Source organism: Kogia breviceps, chromosome X, assembly GCF_026419965.1.
Source record: "Kogia breviceps isolate mKogBre1 chromosome X, mKogBre1 haplotype 1, whole genome shotgun sequence".
NCBI classification, from domain to species: Eukaryota; Metazoa; Chordata; class Mammalia; order Artiodactyla; family Physeteridae; genus Kogia; species Kogia breviceps.
This window is the reverse complement of record NC_081330.1, coordinates 2,000,565-2,020,654: the sequence shown is the minus strand read 5'-3', so window position 1 is coordinate 2,020,654 and position 20,090 is coordinate 2,000,565. Positions and strand designations below refer to the sequence as shown.

Genomic DNA, 20,090 nt, shown 5'->3' with positions numbered 1-20,090 from the left:
ACTGGCGGGAGAATGCGCGGAATGTGCCAGGCGCATCTACCTACCCCGGGAGAGGGCAGAGGAAGGGGGCCGGCCGAGGGGAGGGGCGAGGGGCGAGGCTCGGGCGCAGGAGAAAACCTGTTTGTTCTCCTGCGGGCGGAGGCCAGTCCGCCCCTCCTCGCCGCCCTGCGCGCTCCCCGCCGCGCCTCGCACCCCGCGTCCGCTGCCCGGCCCGGCCCGGCCGGCGCTGCCCACCTGAGGGAGCCCGCGCCCCGCGCCCGCCCGACCCTCCGCCCGCCCCGCGAGCCGGGCACCTGTGCCAGGTAGGGCTGTCGAGTCGCCGTCGGCGCGGCCGGCAGAGTCAGCGGGGGCGTGGGGGGGGGGACCCTTTCTAAGCATCCCTCCTGGGCTTCCGCCGGCTGAGGCAGGGTACTTAGTTGTCTGGTTTTCACTTTGAGCAAAGAGACTAAGGAGAGAGGCACCTAAGGCTGGCCTGGTCCCGGCGTCCTCACTCTTTCTGGAAGAGAGGGTTTGATTGTTAGTAAATGGCCTGGAGCCAGGGTGCTATCTCACATGGGCTAGTTCTCCCTGCGTCCATTTTATAGATGAGAAAACTGAGACCCAGAGTCCACCTCACCCTGGAGCCCAGAGCAGGAGGCTCACAAGCACCCGGTGAGGGCGGTCCCTGAAGGGCCACTGGGAAGGTAGCTTCTCAGACAGAAGGCGCCGAATGAAGCGCCGCTGGGTGTTATCGACGGGATCTGCCGTGAGCAGGCTCTGTGGCTGGATTGTTTCCTGGGGGCAGGGGAGCCAAGAGCCTTGTCCTCTTTGGAAAGGCAGAATGATACCTCTGCCTTGGAAAGAGACTGAAAGCTCAGCTGCTCTGTCCACTCTGCTGCTTCTGAGCGGGGGGCACCCAGGCAGCAGCCCCACGGTCCACGGGGCTAAGAACCTAGGTCGCTTCCCACCCAGGGCTGCTGGGGTCTCAGATGAGGCCGGTGGTGGTTGTGCCTGGGGTTCGGGACATCTGAGGCGCAATGGGAATTGTGTTCGCACTGAGCCATTTGCACTTAGTCTTGACATCGTGGAAGGCCGCATGTCAGGACCACTCAGCGGTGGTTCAGGCCTCTGGCACCTGGACCCAGTCGTGCCTGGGCCTCATGGCCTTTTGGAATTCTGATCGTGGTACCTGGCTGGGGACAGGGGGCAGGGCCCCATGGGCCAATAGGCCTGGACAGTGGGGAGGGGCTCTGGGTTCCCACTCCCTCCTCACCAGGTCACTTAGAGCGCTGTGGTGGAAGGCAGCGCGGGGTGGGGGGGAGGAGTGTCCTACCTTCGCAGGGTCTCCACTGCCTCATCCAAAACACCACGGGCAGCTCAGAGGCCCTGCTCACCACTTAGAAGCAGCTTGCAGGTAGGCCTTGGTACTTGGCCTGCTCTCCTCATCACCCCGGGGCCACCCCAGGATGAGAAGGGGCCGACCCACCTCACCTGCCCTACCCCCACTTTCCATCAGTTCCCAGCCCCCGCCCGTGTGCCTTCCTGGCCTGGCCTTCAGAAGCCGGGGCCGGGCTGGGGGCTCTGTACTCAACGCTGGGGAGCTGATGAGAGGCGCCCAGCACAGGGCCAGGCACACAGTAGGTGCTCTGGATCTGTTCATTTCCACACTCTGGACACGCACAAGTCAGCGACAGAGGTGGCATAAGCACAAGGGGCTGTGGCAGTCTGGGGTAGGGGAGGATCAGAAAACACTTCCTGGAGGAGGAGGACTTGGAAGCAGCAGGAGGAGCTCAGGAGCCGCCCTGTCAAGGCCCGTGCATTCTTCGGGGCTGCTTGAGTCTCGCCTCCCCCTTGTTGCCGAAAGACCAAAGCCAGTTCTTCCTAGGCCCTCTATGTTCCACCCGGAGCTAGGCAGCGGGGCCCTGGAGGGAAATCGGGTGCAAGCCTTGTCCCAAGGAGACAGGCCACTCAGTAAAGAAATTGTCCAACCTCCCTTTCTCATCAACTCGAGTCCAGATTCCAGACGGGGTGCAGTGACCCCAGGAGCAGCCAATGCTTCACCTCAGCCTCCTTCAGCCTGCCTTGCGCCCCTGCTTAGCGCCCCTGTGGCCTTCTAAGACCAAGCAGGACGGAGACTCTGGGCCCCCAGCAGCGGGCCTGGGACCTGCCTACATAGACATTGGCACCCGGTCCCCAAAGTGCCCTCAGCTGCATGCCCCCAAAAGTTTCACATCTGGCCCAGTGCACTCTGGAAGCTGGAAGCCCGCCGTCACCCGTCCCCACTCAGCCTCCACGGCTGACTGATCCCTTTGGTCTGGATCTTGCTTCAAGCCACAGCTCATAAGGTGCCAGCTCATGCGTAACACCAGCTTGCTTTCTGCTTTGCTGAGCAAGGCTGCCCCAACCGCCGGGCCCCCCTGGCGTCGGACGGGACCGTGGCTGGGGGGAGAGAAGAGCTGCAACCCACGTGGAGCCCCGGGTCTTTGGGCCCCTAAGGTTGGGATCCATCAGAGATCCTGCGTTCATTCCTGCTGCGCCCGCAGAGGGCTGGCTGGTGCCAGGGCAAGAGCAGCCACGCAGGGACCCAGGCGCCTGAGAGTGACACTCAGGAGAGGTTGGCATCGTTGCTGCTGAGGGTTGTGAAGTGGCGACGGGAGATGGCTGGTCGTGGGGTGTGTGATGGGACACAGAGGCGCCTTTACAGCCTAGCGGTAAGAACGGCCCTCGGAGGTCACACTGGGTTAAGACAGCAGCTCGGCCACAGTCTGGTTGTGCAAACCTGAGCGCATCCCGAAAGCCCTGGAGGACCCAGGTTGTCACCCGTATGCTGTCAGAGCTGTCCTCCTCCAGGGCCCGTGGTCGCCAGGGGTGAGGTTGAGGCCAGATTGGGAGGGCTGTGGCCTCCTCACCTGAGGAGAAGCTGTTTTAAACTCCCTGCCAGTCTACATGCCGGCGATGCACGTTGTGTCTACCCACAGTGCAGTGATTTGCTACAGAGCACTTCATTCTTGGGTCATTTCCGGATGCCTACTAACATCTGATTTGCTTTCTTTGACAATTTTCCCTGTTTTTGTTTTTAACTTTTATCTTGGATTAATCAAAAGCTCACAGAAAAGTGGTAAAAATGGTACCAAGAACTCGCTTATCTGCCTCCCCCCACTGTGAACGTTTCTGATCGTTTTCCTCAGGAAGGGGGGAGTTGACCTGGGAGCACTAGCGCGACTGTCACCTTCCAGTGGTCACGGCAGGGTCGGAAGGCGGGCAGGGCTGGTGTCAGTTCATTTCTCCAAAGGGAAACTGAGGCACAGAGAGCAACTCCGAACTCATCTGAGGATTAGGAACAGAGCCAGGCTACCTTATCTCACAGATACGACGTGCTCCGGATTGGGCGCTGGGGCCCAGGGTGGACCGAGGGAGGGCCGAGGAGGGGCGGGGCTGGGTGGAGAAGGGATGGGGGTGGGGAGAGCAGGAATTTGCAACTTAAGCACACTTCCGGGGACCTGGATGCCAGAGGGACCCAGAGGCCACTTTCAGAAACTCTGCCTAGGCTTTTCCAGTGGGGAGGGCGCGCTCACTTCCCATTTCAGGAGGGAGCCGGGACCTGGGGCTGCTGCTGCTGGCAGCCGAGGTGGCTCCAGGGCCCACGCTGGGCAGGCCCCACGCTGCTGTTGCTTGTCTCCGGCAGGCCCTGGCCCTGGCCGCAGCAGTGGGCACACCTCGGGTGCTCGGTCCGGCGGCCTCGATCTGGTCCCTGCGATCATTGGCTCAGCTCACCGCTTGCTGATGACTAGGTCAGTTTCCCACGGAGCTTGATGTGGCGGAGAGCAGGCCTGGGGGCTCCCAGCGGCACAGCGGGCATCCCTGGTGTAAACGCTCACATCACGCAGCGGTGGTTTAAGACTGAAAAAAAAAACAAAAGAAAACAAAAACCACCACTTGCCTTATCACTTCTGCCCGGTGAGCGCCTACTCACTCTTTCATTCTTTCAGAAGGGCCCGAGCCAAGGGCACCTTCCCGGGAAACGCAGTGCTGCTCTAGGCTCCTGTCTGTCTGTCTGTCTGTCTGCCCAGCACCTAGCCTGGCTTCCACTTTCTATAAAGTCTTATGGAATAAATGAATATGGGCCTTGGGCAAACACTTTCTCCTCTCTGGGTGTCCATATTCTCATCCAAAAGTGAGGACAGCGATAAGAGGTAGGGGCGGAGCTCAGGGAACTGCGGGTCTGGGGTGAACAGGAAGGTGAGAAAGGAGGGGACTCTGGGAAGGGAGAGGGCAGCGTCACTCGTGATCACCTGTGACTAAGACAGAAGGAATCAGCCTTGGCCAGTGTCAGTCAGGGGCAAATGGAAGGGACTTCCCTGTCACTGGGCCTGCTCTGGCAAAGTCTGAATGGGTGGCAGGAGAGAGGACGCAAGGGTATTCCTGGGACGGAAAGAGTTGTTTGGGGGTGGAAGTGGGCTCCAATGACCCCTGGGTCCCTTTCAACCCCCTTGACTGTCTGTGTGCAGATGTGGACAGCACCTCTGCCCCACTGGGATGAGCTTAAGACCACCTTGGTTCCGGGCTGCAGAGGCAGCTGGGGTGTGTGGTGGGAGGGACAGAGCCGGCCCAGGCCCCACAAGACATTTCCCGGGCTTTGTCTGGGCCGCTTCTCCTGGCACAGCAGGGGAGGTCGCGGCCCTGGGAATGGCTCATGTACGTGGCTCCCGCCAAGGGTCCTGTGTGGGGTGAGGCCCATGCGTGGGCCCTGCTGTCCCCAGCATGTTGGCCCCGCCCAGCCCCCTGGCCTCCACAGAGACAGCTCAGAGGGTCCTGCCAGAAACCCTTGCTGGCCCTTGAGGCCAAGCCACCTCTGAAATGGCCCAGTTGCCCGAAGCAGCTGCTTGCATCTGGCCGGCTGAGAGCTAGCAAATGGGCACAGCAGTGATGTGTGGCTGGGTGGCTGTGGCTCCTTTTGTCCTCTTGGGGCTCAAGCTCCCCACCGCCCGGAGGGAGCTGACCAGACTCAGATGTCTGCCTACCAGGGCCCCCCCGGTGCTGACGCCGAGAAGTCTAGATTCGGGGGTGTGGGGGGTGGAATGAGGGGAGGTGAAATTCCAGACTTTCATGCAGAAGTCATTTACCTGTAAAGCACATTTACAAATACTCCCCCCAGTCAATGCATTCTTTTTTCCATATTACATTTTCCCTCTCTGCAACCCAAGTCTCCTCCAGCTCTTTTTTCCATGTGGTACGCCTCCTTCCTGCCACCCCTTGGCTTCCAGGCAGGAGGCCCGGGACTGGAGCATCACGGGCCGGCAAAAGATGCTCCACTCTGTCGCTCGCACAGGCTCCTGGGAGCTGTGTGCTGTGCGGCCAACTGAGGGGCTTGGACATGACCCAGCTGCTCAGCCGTCGATCTGGAAGGCCTCTGAAGGGCCCCTTCCCCCTGGACGGCTGCTGAGAATCTCTGGATCCCAGGAAGCCCTGGAGGAAGGCAACCCGTCTGCTGGCTGTCCTCTTGCCAGCTGCTGAGACTGGGAATCAGGATGTCCTCATTCATGAGACTTGGTCTCAGGAGACTGCCGCAGAAAATGGGACGTTTGATCCTTCCAGCCCTTTTGGCCTGGGGAATCAGGTCAGCTGACCCAGTGCTGGCTTAAGTCAGCCTGGGTCCAAACTTTGACACTCGGCCAAGTGTGTGCCTTGAGAAAGGACTGGACGGGGACACCCAAACAGGGGTCCCCAGCCCCCTGGGGCCTCAGCATCGTTCATCTGGGTCCAGGCCTTTCTTAGCCCAGCGCAACCTGGGCCCTCCCTGCGACGCTAGGCCTTTGACCTCCGGGGATGTTGCAGAGCAAGGACAGGAGGCTGTGGCCCCGGTGAGGAGCTGCACTGAAGCCTGTGCCTTCCCCCCGTGGCCAGGTGCAGAGGGGTCAGGGAGCGCTTTGAAACTGGGGCTTCCTCTCCAGCCGGAGGGGGTAAGTGACTTGTCCGGTGACCTTTTCTGACAGAACAGGACTTGGACTCCGTGTCTCTTGCTCTTTCCTTTGCACCCGAGTTGGGAGAAACAGCATGTGTGCCCCTCCTGTGAAGTGACAGATGATGGGCCCCACTGCCTTGTCAGCTTTTGTTTCTGCTGCCCCCTTCGGCCTCAAGGGGCTGCCAGGCCAACTGTGGAGGGCAGCTCTCTAAGGAACGATGGGGTGGGTGAAGGCACCTGCTGCCCATTGGGTAGAGGCAGGGCTCTCCAGCGGGTGGGCTTTGACTACCTTGGTGTCACCCGTCCCGTGGTAATGCAGACTGCCCCGATTCTGGGACACCTCATTACCCTGAAGGACCTTGAGAGGGGCCTCTCACGGGCACTTACACACTAGGAAGGACGCTTGTGTTGAAGCTTAAAGGCGTTTGCTTGAAACACACCCAAAGAGGACCCGGGTGTCTCTTCTGGGAGGTGGCCACCATCAGCGGGGCATGCCTTCCGGTGGGTAGAGCTGTTGGACAGGTGAGGAGGGGCACGGCCTGGGAGGTCACGCACAGGTGACCTCCTCCCTCCCTCCCTGCCACCCCCTTCTCGCTGAGGGTGGCAGCCCCCAGGGTGAATTGGGCCAGGAGGGAGGCATGGAGGGACTCTGGCCAGGGGAGCAGCCTGGAGCCTCAGGCTACTTGTCATAAGAGGGCCAGAGGGGACAGGTGTGACAGCTGAGGTCCCCCTTGCAGCTTTTGTGTTTTCATGGTTTAGTCCTGACACCCTCATCGGGAGCCACGGCCCCGTGGAAGGAAGGAGTCTCCTTCGTCCCAGCCCAGCTGTCTTCTCTGAGACCCCCCCGGCAGCACCCAGCTGAAGCATCAGAACCGGCTGGGTCCACCCGTCTCAGGAACAAGCTGCTGGGAAACAAGGGGCTTTTCACCACTTCACCTCTTCCCTCCCGCCCCAGATAGGAGTGCCGTGTCTCCGCTGAAGTGATGGGGGAGGCCGTATTCGGGGCCCTGCCCCAGAGCCGCGTAAAAATGCTCGCAGACAGAGCTTTACTGACACGTGGCCTAAAGTTGGCCCAGCAACCAGCCCCTGGGTGGCCCAAAGCCTCGATGACATCTTCCAGATGTCCTCGTCACATCTGTATTTGGTCACTGGGCTTGGCTGCAGGGGTCACACTGTGGGCTCTGCCCTCTTGCCTTGCCCGCTGCTTCCTGACTCTGACTCCTGAGTCGTCTGCCCGGAGCTGAGCCGCGGGCTCTGGTGCCAAGAGATGGAGTTGCGTCTGACCCCTGCCAGCCAGAGGTGGGGTCCCGCAGAAGGTCGATACACGTGAGGAAACGCAGCCGGCCCTCCTGTCGGCTCACCTCTGGGGAAGAAGCCCCGCCCCTCTCTCTTCTGCCAGTGGCCAGCGCCCAGCATACCCACATGCGGACAAGCCCCAACACCCGTGCCCTCCGGCTGCAGCTCCTTGCGTGTGAAACGATGCTCTGCGCTCCTGGAAAGCACGGCTAAAGGTGTTTTGTTCCTCTTTCCTCCCAGTTTACCTAGGAGGTCCCTGCCTGGCCTCCAGCACCGCCCTCTGCTCATGTCACTGCCACCCAGGGTGGGGGAAGGGCAGCCACTCAGCCTGCCGGCTCCTTTCACACAAGCCCTTGCGGCGGGGATCCTGGGCAGGGACCCGGGGGCTGGGCTGCCTGTGTTCTCAGGCCCGGGCGCCTCGCCCCGACCTTGGTGTCCTTCCCGTTGTCCGGAAGAAGCCAGCCCGTCCCGGCTGTGCGGTGGGGGGGGAGCCGGGAAAGGTGTGGGGACAGCAGCGCCAGGGGGAGGGCCCCAGGGGAGCTTGAGGGCGCCTCTGGGAGATGCCTCCTGGGCTGAAGCTCGAGGCCATTTGTCAAGTTGGTCGCTGCAAGGGGAGACACACAGAGGCCTGCTTGGGAAAGTGGATGTGCACGACGTGGGGAGTCAGGCGGGTCGGCGATTCTAGAAAACTTTCTCTGAGTTAGCTTTCTCATTTTGGAGGCACGGCACGTCCTTGTGCGGTGACGGGGTAACCCCTCCTCGCTGTCTCTCTCTCCATCTCTGTCTCCTCACGCGTCAGCCAGGCATCTGCATCACTGTCTGCCAGCTCTCCCAGGTCCCTCCCTCCTGCTAGTTTGCCTGCAGCAGCTCTGTTGGCCTCTGATGCCACCAGGCTCTCTGTGGCCGGGACCACAGGCTCCGTGCACGCCCCTCATTGGCTCCTGGCTTCTGTCTATCCCATCAGGGCTGGGAGGTAGCGCTGGAAGGGTCCTGCCTAGTGGGGCTACATCTAGTGAGGATCCAGGGGCGTGCCAGGAGGGATAGCTGGGCTAGAAGGTGGCACATAAGCCACCCGTTCCTTTGGTGGCCCAGGCCAGGCCCTTGGGCAGGGCGATGTGAGAATTCCTAAAGAGTCAGAGGACTTCTCGCTCTCAAGGCGGAAGTGAGTTGTTTCACGGGCTCGGTGGCTCCGCAGCACTCCACGGATGAGGCTCACAGAGCGGGACGCTGTTGCAGCCGCGTGGGGCCCCTTAGCGACGAGCAGCAGAGCTGTGGGCGTGGGGGGGCGGTGTTTGCTCTCAGGCTGGGCGGCCCTTCCTGGTGGCAGAGGCCCCGCGGCCCACGAGGGCCTAGGACGCTTTGGGAGAAGCCCAAGTGCCCAGACGAAGAGGAAGACCGGAAGGCCTGGGCAGGCGGGAGGCCTCCTGCCCCGCTTTTGAAGGCAGCTGGAGATGGAACATTCCGGTGATGTAGCGGCCGTCTCGCCTCTTCCTCCACCTCCTGCGTGGGGTGAGTGCGGAGGTGCAGGACAGTTTCTCTCTTCCCACGTCGTCTTGAATTTTGCATCCCGCATCTCAGGTGCAAGCCCTGGGCATAAGAGACCTCGGCGTTTGGGACGTGGAGAGGGTAGAGTCCGGGGCCGCAGGGCGGAGGGCTGCCCACCTCGGAGAGGATGCTGGGGTCGGGAGCTCGGAGTTGGTAGTGAGGCTGAGAGTCCAGGCAGGCACAGCGTGCGTGGCTGGCCTGAGTCCAAGAGCCGCCTCCCTGCAGCCGGTGCGAGCCAGCTGCTGGGGCCACGTGCCTTGCTTTGCAGGAACCATACTGGTGCTGAGCGGCCTGGACCCCAGGATTTTGCTCCAAGGGGCACTCCGTGACGTCGTGTGTGGGGTCAGCAGGGCTACTGTGCAGCCACAGCTGGGGCTCAGATCCTGGCTGGGCCCACCACCCTCTGAAAGTGCTGGAAGTGTGGCCTGGGGCCACTTGCCCAACCTCCCCGATCCCAGCTTGCTCACAGTGAAGCAGGACGATGGTATACGTACTGCTGGCGGGTTGCCCCGATGCCTGGACTGGATGCTGGAGGGGGGCGGGGTGGATCCTCCATGCCTGATGCCTGGTCGGTTCTCCCCAAGTGAGGGAGGGGGCAGAGAGCCTGCACGTGCGAAGTGCGTTCATTCTCTGCTGCTGCGGCGCTCTCTCTCTCTCTCTCTCTCTCTCTCTCTCTCTCTCTCTCTCTCTCTCTCTTTCTCTCTCTCTCTCTCGGGTGCCTTTGCGAAATATTTTTGTATATGTCCTTTTGGTTGTTTCTTTTCCTGGCAATTTGTATGTGAATGTATTTTAAAGGAAATGGAAACATCCTCCACATCTGGTTTTAAAAGCTGCCTTTCATTTAATGCTGTATGGAAACCAGTATACCTGAAGGCTTGTTAAATATCGCATATATCAGTATCCTTTGTAATGGGCACATATTATCTGCTTGAACAGTAGATCATAACATGTTTAAATACAACTATTGGGAGTTTAGATTATTGCCAAATTTTCACCATCATGTTCTACACTGGGATGACACCCTCTTGTATACTGTGTTCTACTTATGCACTTGAACCCTTAGGAGAGGTTGGATCAATGGGCTGTTGACACACACGGGGACTTGTCCTCCAAAGAGGTGCCCTGACTGACCTGCCCGCCAACAGTGGTTGAGAGCCGCCCAGGAAATGCCCCCATCCTCCAAAGCTGCTCTCGTCTGCAGCGAGGGTCTTCTGATTGCCCACGGAGTGGGCGGCTACTTTGCCCTGCTCTCTGAGAAGGGTCAGACGAGGGGAGTGGATGGTGGGTCTGAGAGGAGACCTGGCTCAGAGGAGTGCTGCTGCTATTGGGTGAGTCAGGAGCACGGCCCCCCGCCAGCCTCCAGCCCGGCCGCGTAAGCAAAGGCGCGGGCGTTGACTTGGCAGGGCTGCCTTCCAGGGATGCTGAGGCTGTTGACCTTGAGGTGTGAAGAGTGGCTGGGTCAGGGGACTGGGGAGTTTGCCCCCCAGTCTTGGAGACAGTAGGGGACCAGCTGAGTGAGAAGCACCGGTTGATGTAGGCCAGGAGGGATCAGGGGCCGACGCGTGCTGACCCAGGGGCAGGGCAGAAGTCACTGCAGCCTGAACCAGGGCTGTGGCGCGGAGGGAAGGCGGGCGTGAAGTGGAGGAGGAGCCAGCTGTCCCACTGGGACGTCGATTCAAGTGTCATGTGTGCATCCATCTGGCCGGCACTCATCACCTTAAAGTCTCCTTGTCCTAAAGCGCTGCCTTCTTCTTCAGTCCCGTGAGAAAACTCTGCTTCCTGCCTCAGATTTCCTGTTCCATGAAAAAAGACATTTGACTTCTGAGCTGAAGCATCAGTCCTGGTCTTTGTCTGGTGAGGGAGGTGGGACAAGAAGCTGTAAAGCCACCCCTTGCTGTGGGCTCCTGGGCGCGTCCCTGCCCCTTTGGCTTGGGAGTCCCCAACGGCCCCTCTGCCTCTGTCATTGTGCATGTCCATGCATCTGCCCTGATTTCGGAAGTAAGTGGCTTACTTGCTTCCGATTTGACAGAAAATTTCTAGGCAACGTGGCCAACAGGCTTGTTGAGGGGAGACTGATGAGCCAGGGCCCAGAGGAGGCCACACGGTCAGTCAGCAGCGCCAGGAGACGGAGGGACCGAGACCTCAGGCGGCCCAGTGGGGCCATCCCAGGGGCTGCTGGGATGGGACGATCGGGTAGTGTGGCCCGAGGATCACCTGTGCAGTGAGCTCTGCGCGATAGAACTCTGACGTGGCGTCCTTGGTGCCGGGCCAGGCACGCGGGGCTCCCATTCGCGGTGATGAGGTGCTGTTCCTGGCGCTCAGAGCGCTCGGGCCTGCTGGGCTGCTCCTTCGGTGCAGTTTACGGGAAATGCAGCTCTTGCTGACGTGGCAAATTTGGTTTCCTCTTGGCCCCCTGCCCTGCCCGTTTTAGTGTGCCCGTGACCTCCATGAAAACATTCCCGGGACTTGCCAGCTGGCAGCATGGCCGGGCTGCTCAGGGCCTGGCCCTGGAGGGGCCCAGAGGGTGGCAGGCCCCTAGGGGGGAGGTCGCTGTGCCTTAGGACAGTGTGGGCAGAGCCAGGGCCCCTGTTTCCTGTCACGCCCACTCGCTTGAGCCTCCGGCCCCTCTCCTGAGACCAGTCCCATGCTGGAGAGCCGGCTGCCTCGCCCCAGTGCCTCCTGGAGCTGGAAGGCGTCGGGGACCATGACGGAGAGGACACGATGGGGGAGGGCAGGGCGAAAAGACAGAGAGAGGAAGAGAAAGCAGGGCACAGGGCGCTCCCCGCTTCCCCGACGTCACCTGGTGCCCGAGGGCCACCAGCAGTTGGCAGTGGGGCGGCCCCGCGGCGGCCTCTGCCCAGCCTCCCCCCAAAGGACGGTCTGCATGGTCTCAGTTTGCCAAGGACCATACGGCGACCCGCGCGCCGTTATAAACGCGTGACGTGACAGGCCACGTGCTCGCCTTTGCCCCCAGGAGCCCTGTTGAATGCACCGAGAAGGGACGTTCAGAGCGAACACCATGAGTATCTCAGCTCTCGGAGGAAGCAGCAAAGGTGAGGCCCGGGTGCCCTCTTGGCCTGGGCTTGGCATGTGGCTGCCTCCTTCCAGGCCCGCCCTGCAAAGCCACAGCGCTGCCTGGGCAGCCGAGTGACAGCAATGTATTGGGAGGGCTGGAAAGGAGGCCTCGGGGTCCCGGGGCCGGGCTCCACTTCTGACGCTGCCTGGGCCTTGCCGCCACCAGGGAAGCCTCTCCCCCCAGGCGAGGAGGAACGCAAGAACGTCCTCAAGCAGATGAAGGTTCGCACCACGCTGAAGGGGGACAAGAGCTGGATCACGAAGCAGGATGAGGCGGAGAGCCACGCCCTGTACGTCCAGGAGGCCAGGAGGGCCCGCAGCGACAGGCTGGGCGTGGGGTGACGCTCCGTGGGCCACACGCAGTCTAAGTCCCAGGGTGACTTTTGTGCCCCCTCTTTCCTCAGTGAGCTGCCCTCAGGCCGGAGTCGCGCCATATCTTTTTCTTCAGCTGGGGAGGTCCCGAAGGCCAGGTAAGCAGTGGCGCCCGGATGGCCGGTGGGTGGGCCCTGTACTGCAGCCTTGGGCGGACACTGAGTCATTTGAACTCCACAGGCGTTTTCTTGGGAAAAGGAGTGCAGGAGTCACTGGGTCCAGGTCCGTGGCTTCAGCTGTCAACTGGGATCAAAACTGTCACTGAGGCCTTCCCCGGTGGCGCGGTAGTTGAGAATCCGCCTGCCGATGCAGGGGACGCGGGTTCGTGCCCCGGTCCGGGAAGATCCCACGTGCCGCGGAGCGGCCGGGCCCGTGAGCTGTGGCCGCTGCGCCTGCGCGTCCGGAGCCTGTGCTCCGCAGCGGGAGAGGCCGCGACAGTGAGAGGCCCGCGTACCGCAAAAAACAAACAAACAAACAAAAAATCCTGTCACTGAGCATAATGAAGTCTTAGCTGCAAAATGCTAAGTTTTGCCAGAGCATATGGGATTACAAAAGCAAATACACATCATCAGGCACATTTTTAAAAAGGCAATACCCACAGGTCTGGACAACTTCAGTTTTACGCAAATTCTGCAAGCTCTAAGATGTGCTTACTTGTCACTTTTTTTGTTGTATCAGCACAGCGTCCCAAGTGCCAGGGGAGACTCACACGCTTGCTCCAACTGTCTCCCAAGTTCAAGATGACATATTTTGACAGCTGGCCGAGGGGAACCAGCTCTTCTCTCTATTTCAAGGACTTTTGCATAATGGCGTCCAGGGAGGCTCTGAAGGGTGGGCACAGCCTGCCCATACGGGGAGGAACTACTCCTGAGAAGTGCGGGGTTAGGGTTAGGGGTACCACGAAATTCAGGCTTGATCCTTGCTTCAGAGAGCCGGCAGTTGGCAGTTGAGTGCAGGGCCAGTGCCTTCCTGGGGTGGTGGTACAGACAGGGCAGCAGCTGGAAGGCAGGGATCCAAGTTCACTGCTAGCCACAGGGGCTCCCTCCGGTAACCATGCCCTTGCCCGCAATCTCTCAATGACTCAGCACCTGGTACCTGCCAGGTCCTGTGCTGGGCACAGAGGACACAACCCTCTCCTCAGGGAACTGACATCCTAGCCGGGAACACGGGCACGTCCTGAGTAGAGAGATGAGCATAAGAGAGAGAATTGCGGATTGTGATAGCGGCAATTGGCCGGAGCCTGCGCACAGTTCAAAGAGAATCTCTTCGTTGGGGAGTACGTTTGCCTTGGGGGTGCAGTTCTCAGCCCGGGCTTTGGTTTGGGAGTATATTTGGAAAACACGTGGGATAAGTGACCTTTCTTTCTCGGGTTCCACTCCAAGCGTTCCTGTGACTTGGTCACCTCCAGGAGGCCATGCCCTGTTAAGGACAGGGTCCGTGGGGATGGGGAACCCTGGGGCTCTGCACTGCCTCTGATCCCAGAACTCGCATCCCTGCTTCCCCAGCACTCCCAGCTCTTGCCTGCCCACAGCCCTCACCCGAGTCCTCTGAGCCCCCTCCCCGGCGGAAGGTGCCCAGCGCATGGAATCTGATGTTTTCCAGGCACTGACCAAGCCCTGGCCGTGCCCTCCAGTCCCAGACTTCCATCAAGACGTGTGATGTGGGCATCGCACGGGCTGGGGGAGGGAGAGCTCAAGCAGAGCGGGCAGGACAGGGCAGCTGGCTCTTGCCTGGGCTCTGCCCCTTGGGCCCTCTTGAGTCTTCCTGGAGGGGGCTGGGCTCTGCCTGACATCGCCTCAGCCCCAGACCTCTGAGCACAGAGCGTCCAGCCTGAGCTGGGTCAGCTCTGAGAGTGGAGGTGAGGGGGGCTCTCAGAACAGGGGAGAAACCGGACTTTGGAGGGGACGCCTCTGTACAAATGCCCAGCCGTGGAACATGCCTTCCTGGGCACCTGCTGTGAGCCAGGGCCCGGAAGGATCGGCCTGGGGTACCTTTCTTGGGGAGCATGAGGGAGACAGGCAGAGCGGGACAGGCAGCCCGGCTTGGGGTGCCGGCGTGGCTGGATTTCTTGTTCTGCCTGCACCAGGACACCCAGCAGCCGACCCACCTTGCCGTCACTGGGCGGCCTGGCTTCACGTCATAACTTCTTCTCCCTTGGCAGGCCCCCAAGCACGAGGGCGCCCACTGGCTATATCATCCGGTAGGTGACCACGGGGCCCTGCCCAACCCCCATGCCGCCCGCACCGCCCCCCGCTTCTCCCAGGGGGCTCACGGCGCTGCTTGTCCGGGGCTCTCTTTTAGGGGCGTGTTCACCAAGCCTGTAGACAGCTCGTCTCAGCCCCAGCAGCTCTTCCCCAAGGCCAACGGAGCCCCAAAAAGGTGTGTTCACAGGGTGCCGGCCAGTTGGCCCGTGGGAGGTGTGAGGGCCCAGGCCACGCTCAGGCCAGAGAGAGGCCTCTGGTCACTGAGGGGGGTGTGGGGGGGTGGCAGGTCTCTTCCTGTGTAGGGCAAGGCCCTGGACCACTACCGGTGCCCTTGTCCTTGGGCCAGTCCTCACTGGCCCTGGTCACTGAGACAGAGGCACCGGGAGGGGGCTGGGCGGGAGCCCTGACTTGCTCATCAAGTGCACCGAGCTGTGCGCTTTAGGCCACCTTCTTCCCAACAGGCTGAGCTGGCACCGGGCTGAACCTGGGCTTCATCAGAAAAGCAGGACCAAGGTGGCTGGGTCTGTCTGTGGCAAGAGGGCTGCCCTGCACAGATGTCCCGGGTATCTGGCAGGGCTGAGAGCAGCGAGGAAAGGGCACCAGCAACCCCTTGTCCGCCTGCCACATGCCCGCTGGGCCATGTAGGCAACTCTGGAAGCAAGAGGGGCCCTGCGGGTAGACTCACAGAGATTCCTTGCCTCTGCAGCGCTGCCGGTCTGGGGAAAGCATCTCCTGCTGGGCCTCCCCGCCCCTCCTCCTCTGGCTACAGGATGACCACAGAGGATTACAAGAAGCTGTGAGTATATGCAGTCACAGACTGCCAGTAGCCACTGCGGCCTGGGACCCACCAGAGGTTGACGAGCCCCAGAAACTGGGACAGTGTGTGCACATTGTACTTCTGATCCGAAGCAAAGCAGGGGCTGTAGGAAGCTTGTGGAAGGAGCCCCTCTCCTGTGTGCCCAGGGCCTGCATTCCCAGGGCCCCACATCTTTATATGGTTTGTCCCTTGTCACCATCATCCAGCGACACACAGCAGCTAGGGAATCTTTCCGGAGAAGGGGTGAGGCTTGAACTGGGTCCTGGGGTACAGTAAAGGTTGGAACAGGGACAGACCGCGACACGTGCTGTTTTCGGTGTTGTCATTGCAAGTCAGGACGCCCAGCCGCTGAGGGTGGCAGCCCGTGCCGGGCAGCGGGGGCAGACGTAGAGGGAGGAGGGGCCGTAACTGCCAGCTTCTTCACCTCCCCCCCCCCCCGCCGCCCCAGGGCACCCTACAACGTCAGGCGCAGCTCGGCGTCAGGGGCTGCTGAAGAGGAGGAGGCGCCCTTCTCTTCTGATGAGCAGAAACGGAGGTAACGAGGGTGTCGCACGGACGGGACGGGGCCCGAGTCTCCGAAGCCTGGTCTGTTGGCTGGAGGGTCGCTGCCAGCACAGGTGGCACTCCAGGAATCCCAGAGCTCGCCACTCAGTGCCGGGCCAGCCCAGGGGACCCTCTTAGGAACCTTCTAAGAGGGCGGAACCTAGGTCATGAGGCATCTCTACCGTTTGTTAAAAAGGTTCCTGAGCAAATTGGACCAAGCTGCCGAGGTGCCCATATGCCCCTTGTCCCAAAGTGAGGGGTGGGTGCTTGGGCAGCTGCTAGGCCCCGCGCTCGGCCTGCCCTCACTCCCAACATCTGCCGGCCCCTCCGTGACTTAGGAAACACAGCAAAGCCCCCCACGCTGAAGGCCCAGCAGACGCGAAGGCCTAAGGGCAGAGTCGACGGTAGCAGGGGTCCCCAGGCCTCGGAGGTACCGGGCAGGAGCCGCGAGCTCCAGAGCCGGGCCGCCCTCGAGGTGTGGGGTCTCGGGCAGCCCCCCAAAGCTCCGCCTGGCTCCCGAGCGGCTGCCCGGCTAGGGTGGCACAGCAAGCCCCTCCTCCTGCCGTCAGATGCCCCCTCCCTGTGCTTCCCCAGGTCGGAGGCCGCCAGCAGTGTGGTGAGGAAGACAGCTTCCCGGGAGCACTCCTACGTCCTGTCGGCGGCCAAGAAGAGCGCCAGGTGAGTTGTGGCTCCGTCCCTCTCCCCGCAGGGCTCTGGTCCTCCTCTGGCTGGTGACGGGCGGGCTGAGAGGGCCCTCCTGCTTTCCGGAGGCCCGAGAGGTCTGGCTGCCGCCATCAAGGGTAGGCGAGGTGCTGGGAGTGACGTCACCTGTCTGTGGCTTGTACCCAACTCGTCACCTTTCTGCCTTCTTCCAGCAGCCTTGCCCAGGAGACGCAGGCCCCGTTCATCGCAAAGAGGTAAGTGTCGGCGAAGGGAAGGTCTTCCGTTGGCAGGGGTGGGGTGTGGGGAGAGAGCAGGCACAGGGTGGGATGCGGTCACTGTCCCTGAGTAGGGGGAGTTGTGAGGGGCTGGTGGCTTCCGTCTGGAAGCCAAGGAGGCACGTGGGTGGCTGTGGTGGCACATAAGACCCTGGCAACCAACGCTGTATAGGCAGGAGCCTGGCTGAGAGAACCCGGCCCCCGACCCAAGATGGAGCTTTAGCGCTTCCAAGGCCTCTGGGGTTTTGCAGCAAAAGTGGCTACTGGGCCACAGAGAAGTTGTTCCTTTGCCCTCTTGCCCGCGCTACCAGGGCTGGGCTGGACAGTGCCTTGGAAGGCCGGATCATCGGGCCGGAGTCCAGAGGCTTGTCATTGGGAGCCCCTTCCTGACCAGGCCCTTGGAAGGGACCACGATCAGGATACCAAGACGCTCCAGCTGAATGAGGGAGGGGTGGCACCATTAGTTGACAGGACATCTTCTGGGAAAGGGGAGTATTGGGGGAGGACAGGGAAGAAACTCCTGGCCACTTGAAATGTAGGGGTATTCTGTTGGGTAGAGAGAGAAGACATCCATGACGAGGTGGGGACGGAAAAACAAGGAGGACTCGGCATATACCAAGTGTTCCAGGCCGAGGGCCCAGCTGTGCAAAGGCACGGAGGGGGGAAGACCAAAAAGGCCAGCAGAGGGTGGTGGCAGCACGACGGACGTGACAGATAAGGCTGTGCTCCTCCTGGCTGTATGAGGTGCCCGGGATTGCGATATCAAAGCACCACAGACGGGCACTTTGTGGGAAGTGGCACAAAGTCCAGGAACACATTGTCTCCCAGTTCCGGAGGCTACAGGTCCGAGATCAGCGTGCTTCCTGCTGGGAGCTGTGAGGGAGAAGCCATCTCAGGCCCCTCTCTCTCGGCATCTGCTGTTGCTGGCAGCCCTTGACCTGTAGACTCATCACTCCTATCTCTGCCCCCATCATCGCATGACCTTCTTTTCTCCGTGTGTCTGTGTCCAAATTTGCCTCTTCTAAGGACAACAGTCATGGATTTAGGGCTCACCCTACCCCAGTGTGACCTCATTGTAACTTGATGACAAATCGATTGCAAAGACTCTACTTCCAAATAAGATCACATTCCCAGGTTCCAGAAAGACATGAATTCTGGTGGGATGCTATTCAACCCAGTGTTCTGTCCGTATCCCAAGCTGGAGTTGCTAAGCCACAAACACCACTGAAAAAAAGCATGTCCTTCGGGGTCAGCAAGCTCCAGGGCAGCTTGGCCGAGGCCACAAGTGCCCTGAGGACAGCGGTGCATCTGTTTCTCTTCTTGCCCAAAGGGTTGAGGTGGTGGATGAGGACGGGCCTTCCAAGAAAAGCCAGGACCCACCTGCTCTGGCACGATCCCCTCCCGGCTCGAGCAGGTAATCAGTTGCTCATCTCTGCCCAGGGCTGGTGACCGCCAGGCCACCTCCCTACAGGACCTCAGGGTCAGTGTCCCTGTATGCCCAGTGACAGGATGGGGCACAGAAATCAGTAAGGGCCTCTCTGGCTGGATGTGCTGGGGTTGAAAGGAGCAAAATAGCCTGGTCTCCTGGGAGAGAGTGCTTCAGTCTTGTCTGTTTAGCGCTTATCTGTGTCAACTTAACCCTTCCACCACTGAGTCCCGCGGCAGCCGCAACATCCCGAGGAAAAGTACCAGTTGTGGGATGTGAGAGGGTCTGGGGCCAGGGCGCTAGCCCTGCTATTCTTAGGCTTGTTCAAGGCTCTCCTGTAAGTTGGTCAAGTTCAACCCGCGAATGCTGTCCTCCACCTCCTTCTTTGCCAGTGCGGACGGGGGCAGAGCCAAACTGTCTCGGGCGATTTGGATGGAGTGCACGCCAGGCCTGCCTAGCCCCGCTGGGACGCCGGAGCCCAGGTGGGTGCCAAGAACTGGCTCTGGCCTGTGAGGCCATCAGATGGGAGGGTCTGGCAGCGGGGTGACAGGGCAGGGACAGGCTGAGCGCGGGTGATCTCACTCCAGGTGGGGCTCTGATTTGCCCTGATTTCGGAGCCCCAGAGCGTCCGGGCAGATAATGGCTCTCTCTTGTCTGCAGGCACAAGGCAATCAATACCTCCTTGTACTTTGAGCTGAATCACGCTAAGTCTTGCAGACAGCGCCACTGCCTCTGGGGCTCTTACAGGTCTTGGAATTGCCACTGCATGGCCCACACGCCCCTCCCCGACTCAAGCCCCACAGCCATTTGTATGTGACGTGACCCCGGTCCTTGGGGCCACCTCTTCTGTGCCAGGAGGGAGACAGGACACCCTAAGACCTTTTGAGCAAGTAGGAAAATTGGAGAGCTCTTCACGAGGTGGCATTGATGGGACATGGGGGCTTAGTTTGCCAGAGCTGCTGTCACAAAGGACCACAAACCGGACGACTCAGATCACCCAGTTATTGTCTCCCAGTTATGGAGGCTGCAAGTCCAAGATCAAGGTGTTGGCAGGGTTCCTCCTAAGACCTCTCTCCTTGGCGTGTAGATGCCTGTCTTCTCCCTGCGTCTCTTCACGAGGTCTTCCTCTGTGTGTCTGTGTCCTGACCTCCTCTTCTTATAAGGATATTAGTCATATTAGATTAGGGGCCACCCTACTCAAGTATGACCTCATCTTGATTATATCTGCAACGACCTTATTCCAGATAAGCTCACGTGCTGAGGTACTGGGGATTAGGACTTAAATATATAAATTTTGGAGGGGACACAATTCGGCAGAAACAATGCACATCTCTGAATTCTCCTCAATTTCTCTTTTGAATAAAAGAAAGCAGTTAATGTCGGTTTCAGATGCCTTCTGAAAGAACATAGGAGGAGAAGTAGGTTGTGCTGGGTTATCATTTGAGAGGCATTTTAACATTTATTCCAGAAAAGTCCTTTGGATGTTTACTACCCATCACCTGCTGTCATAGCAAGATGGCTGTCTGTCTAGCTCAGGCTGCCACAACGAAGTCCCCCAAACTGGTGGCTCAGACAATGGAAAGGTACTGTGTCACAGTTCTGGAGGCTGGTTTATGGCGAAGTAGGAAAGGAGAATTTCACAGCCTGGTCCCCGGGCCCCTCCCCAGGCGTGTCCCTGCCCCATCCCCCTGGGCTTGGGTCTGAAGGTCAGCTTCTCAGCCAACTAGGACGGGCGCCCCTGTCTAGGCACCAAACCCTTCAGGGACTTCAGAGAGGACCGGAAGGAGTGCCACACAGGATGCCCCGTCTTCCTCTGGACTCCTGACCTGCCTGGGTGCCTCAAAGGCTCCTCAGCCCCCAGTGCACAAATCTGAGCTCCTGTCTCCACCATCAGCCCCCTCCCCTCTCCCCTCCACTGCTCACCTGTGGCAAT

The 20,090-nt window shown here is 60.4% G+C and overlaps 1 protein-coding gene across 1 annotated transcript in view; it reads left to right on the top strand.

Moving 5' to 3' along the window:
* Positions 1-233: 233 nt before the first annotated feature.
* The window catches only part of ZNF185 (zinc finger protein 185 with LIM domain), a 54,817-nt gene continuing 34,960 nt past the window's right edge, over positions 234-20,090 (top strand). Inside the window, exons 1-12 of the mRNA XM_067023384.1 lie at positions 234-302; positions 11,757-11,835; positions 12,024-12,147; positions 12,262-12,327; positions 14,391-14,429; positions 14,531-14,608; positions 15,140-15,229; positions 15,699-15,785; positions 16,388-16,471; positions 16,669-16,710; positions 18,062-18,145; positions 18,550-18,639. Of these exons, the coding sequence (XP_066879485.1) occupies positions 11,769-11,835; positions 12,024-12,147; positions 12,262-12,327; positions 14,391-14,429; positions 14,531-14,608; positions 15,140-15,229; positions 15,699-15,785; positions 16,388-16,471; positions 16,669-16,710; positions 18,062-18,145; positions 18,550-18,639 (851 nt within the window). The 5' untranslated portion in view covers positions 234-302; positions 11,757-11,768. The remainder of the gene's footprint in view (positions 303-11,756; positions 11,836-12,023; positions 12,148-12,261; positions 12,328-14,390; positions 14,430-14,530; positions 14,609-15,139; positions 15,230-15,698; positions 15,786-16,387; positions 16,472-16,668; positions 16,711-18,061; positions 18,146-18,549; positions 18,640-20,090) is intronic.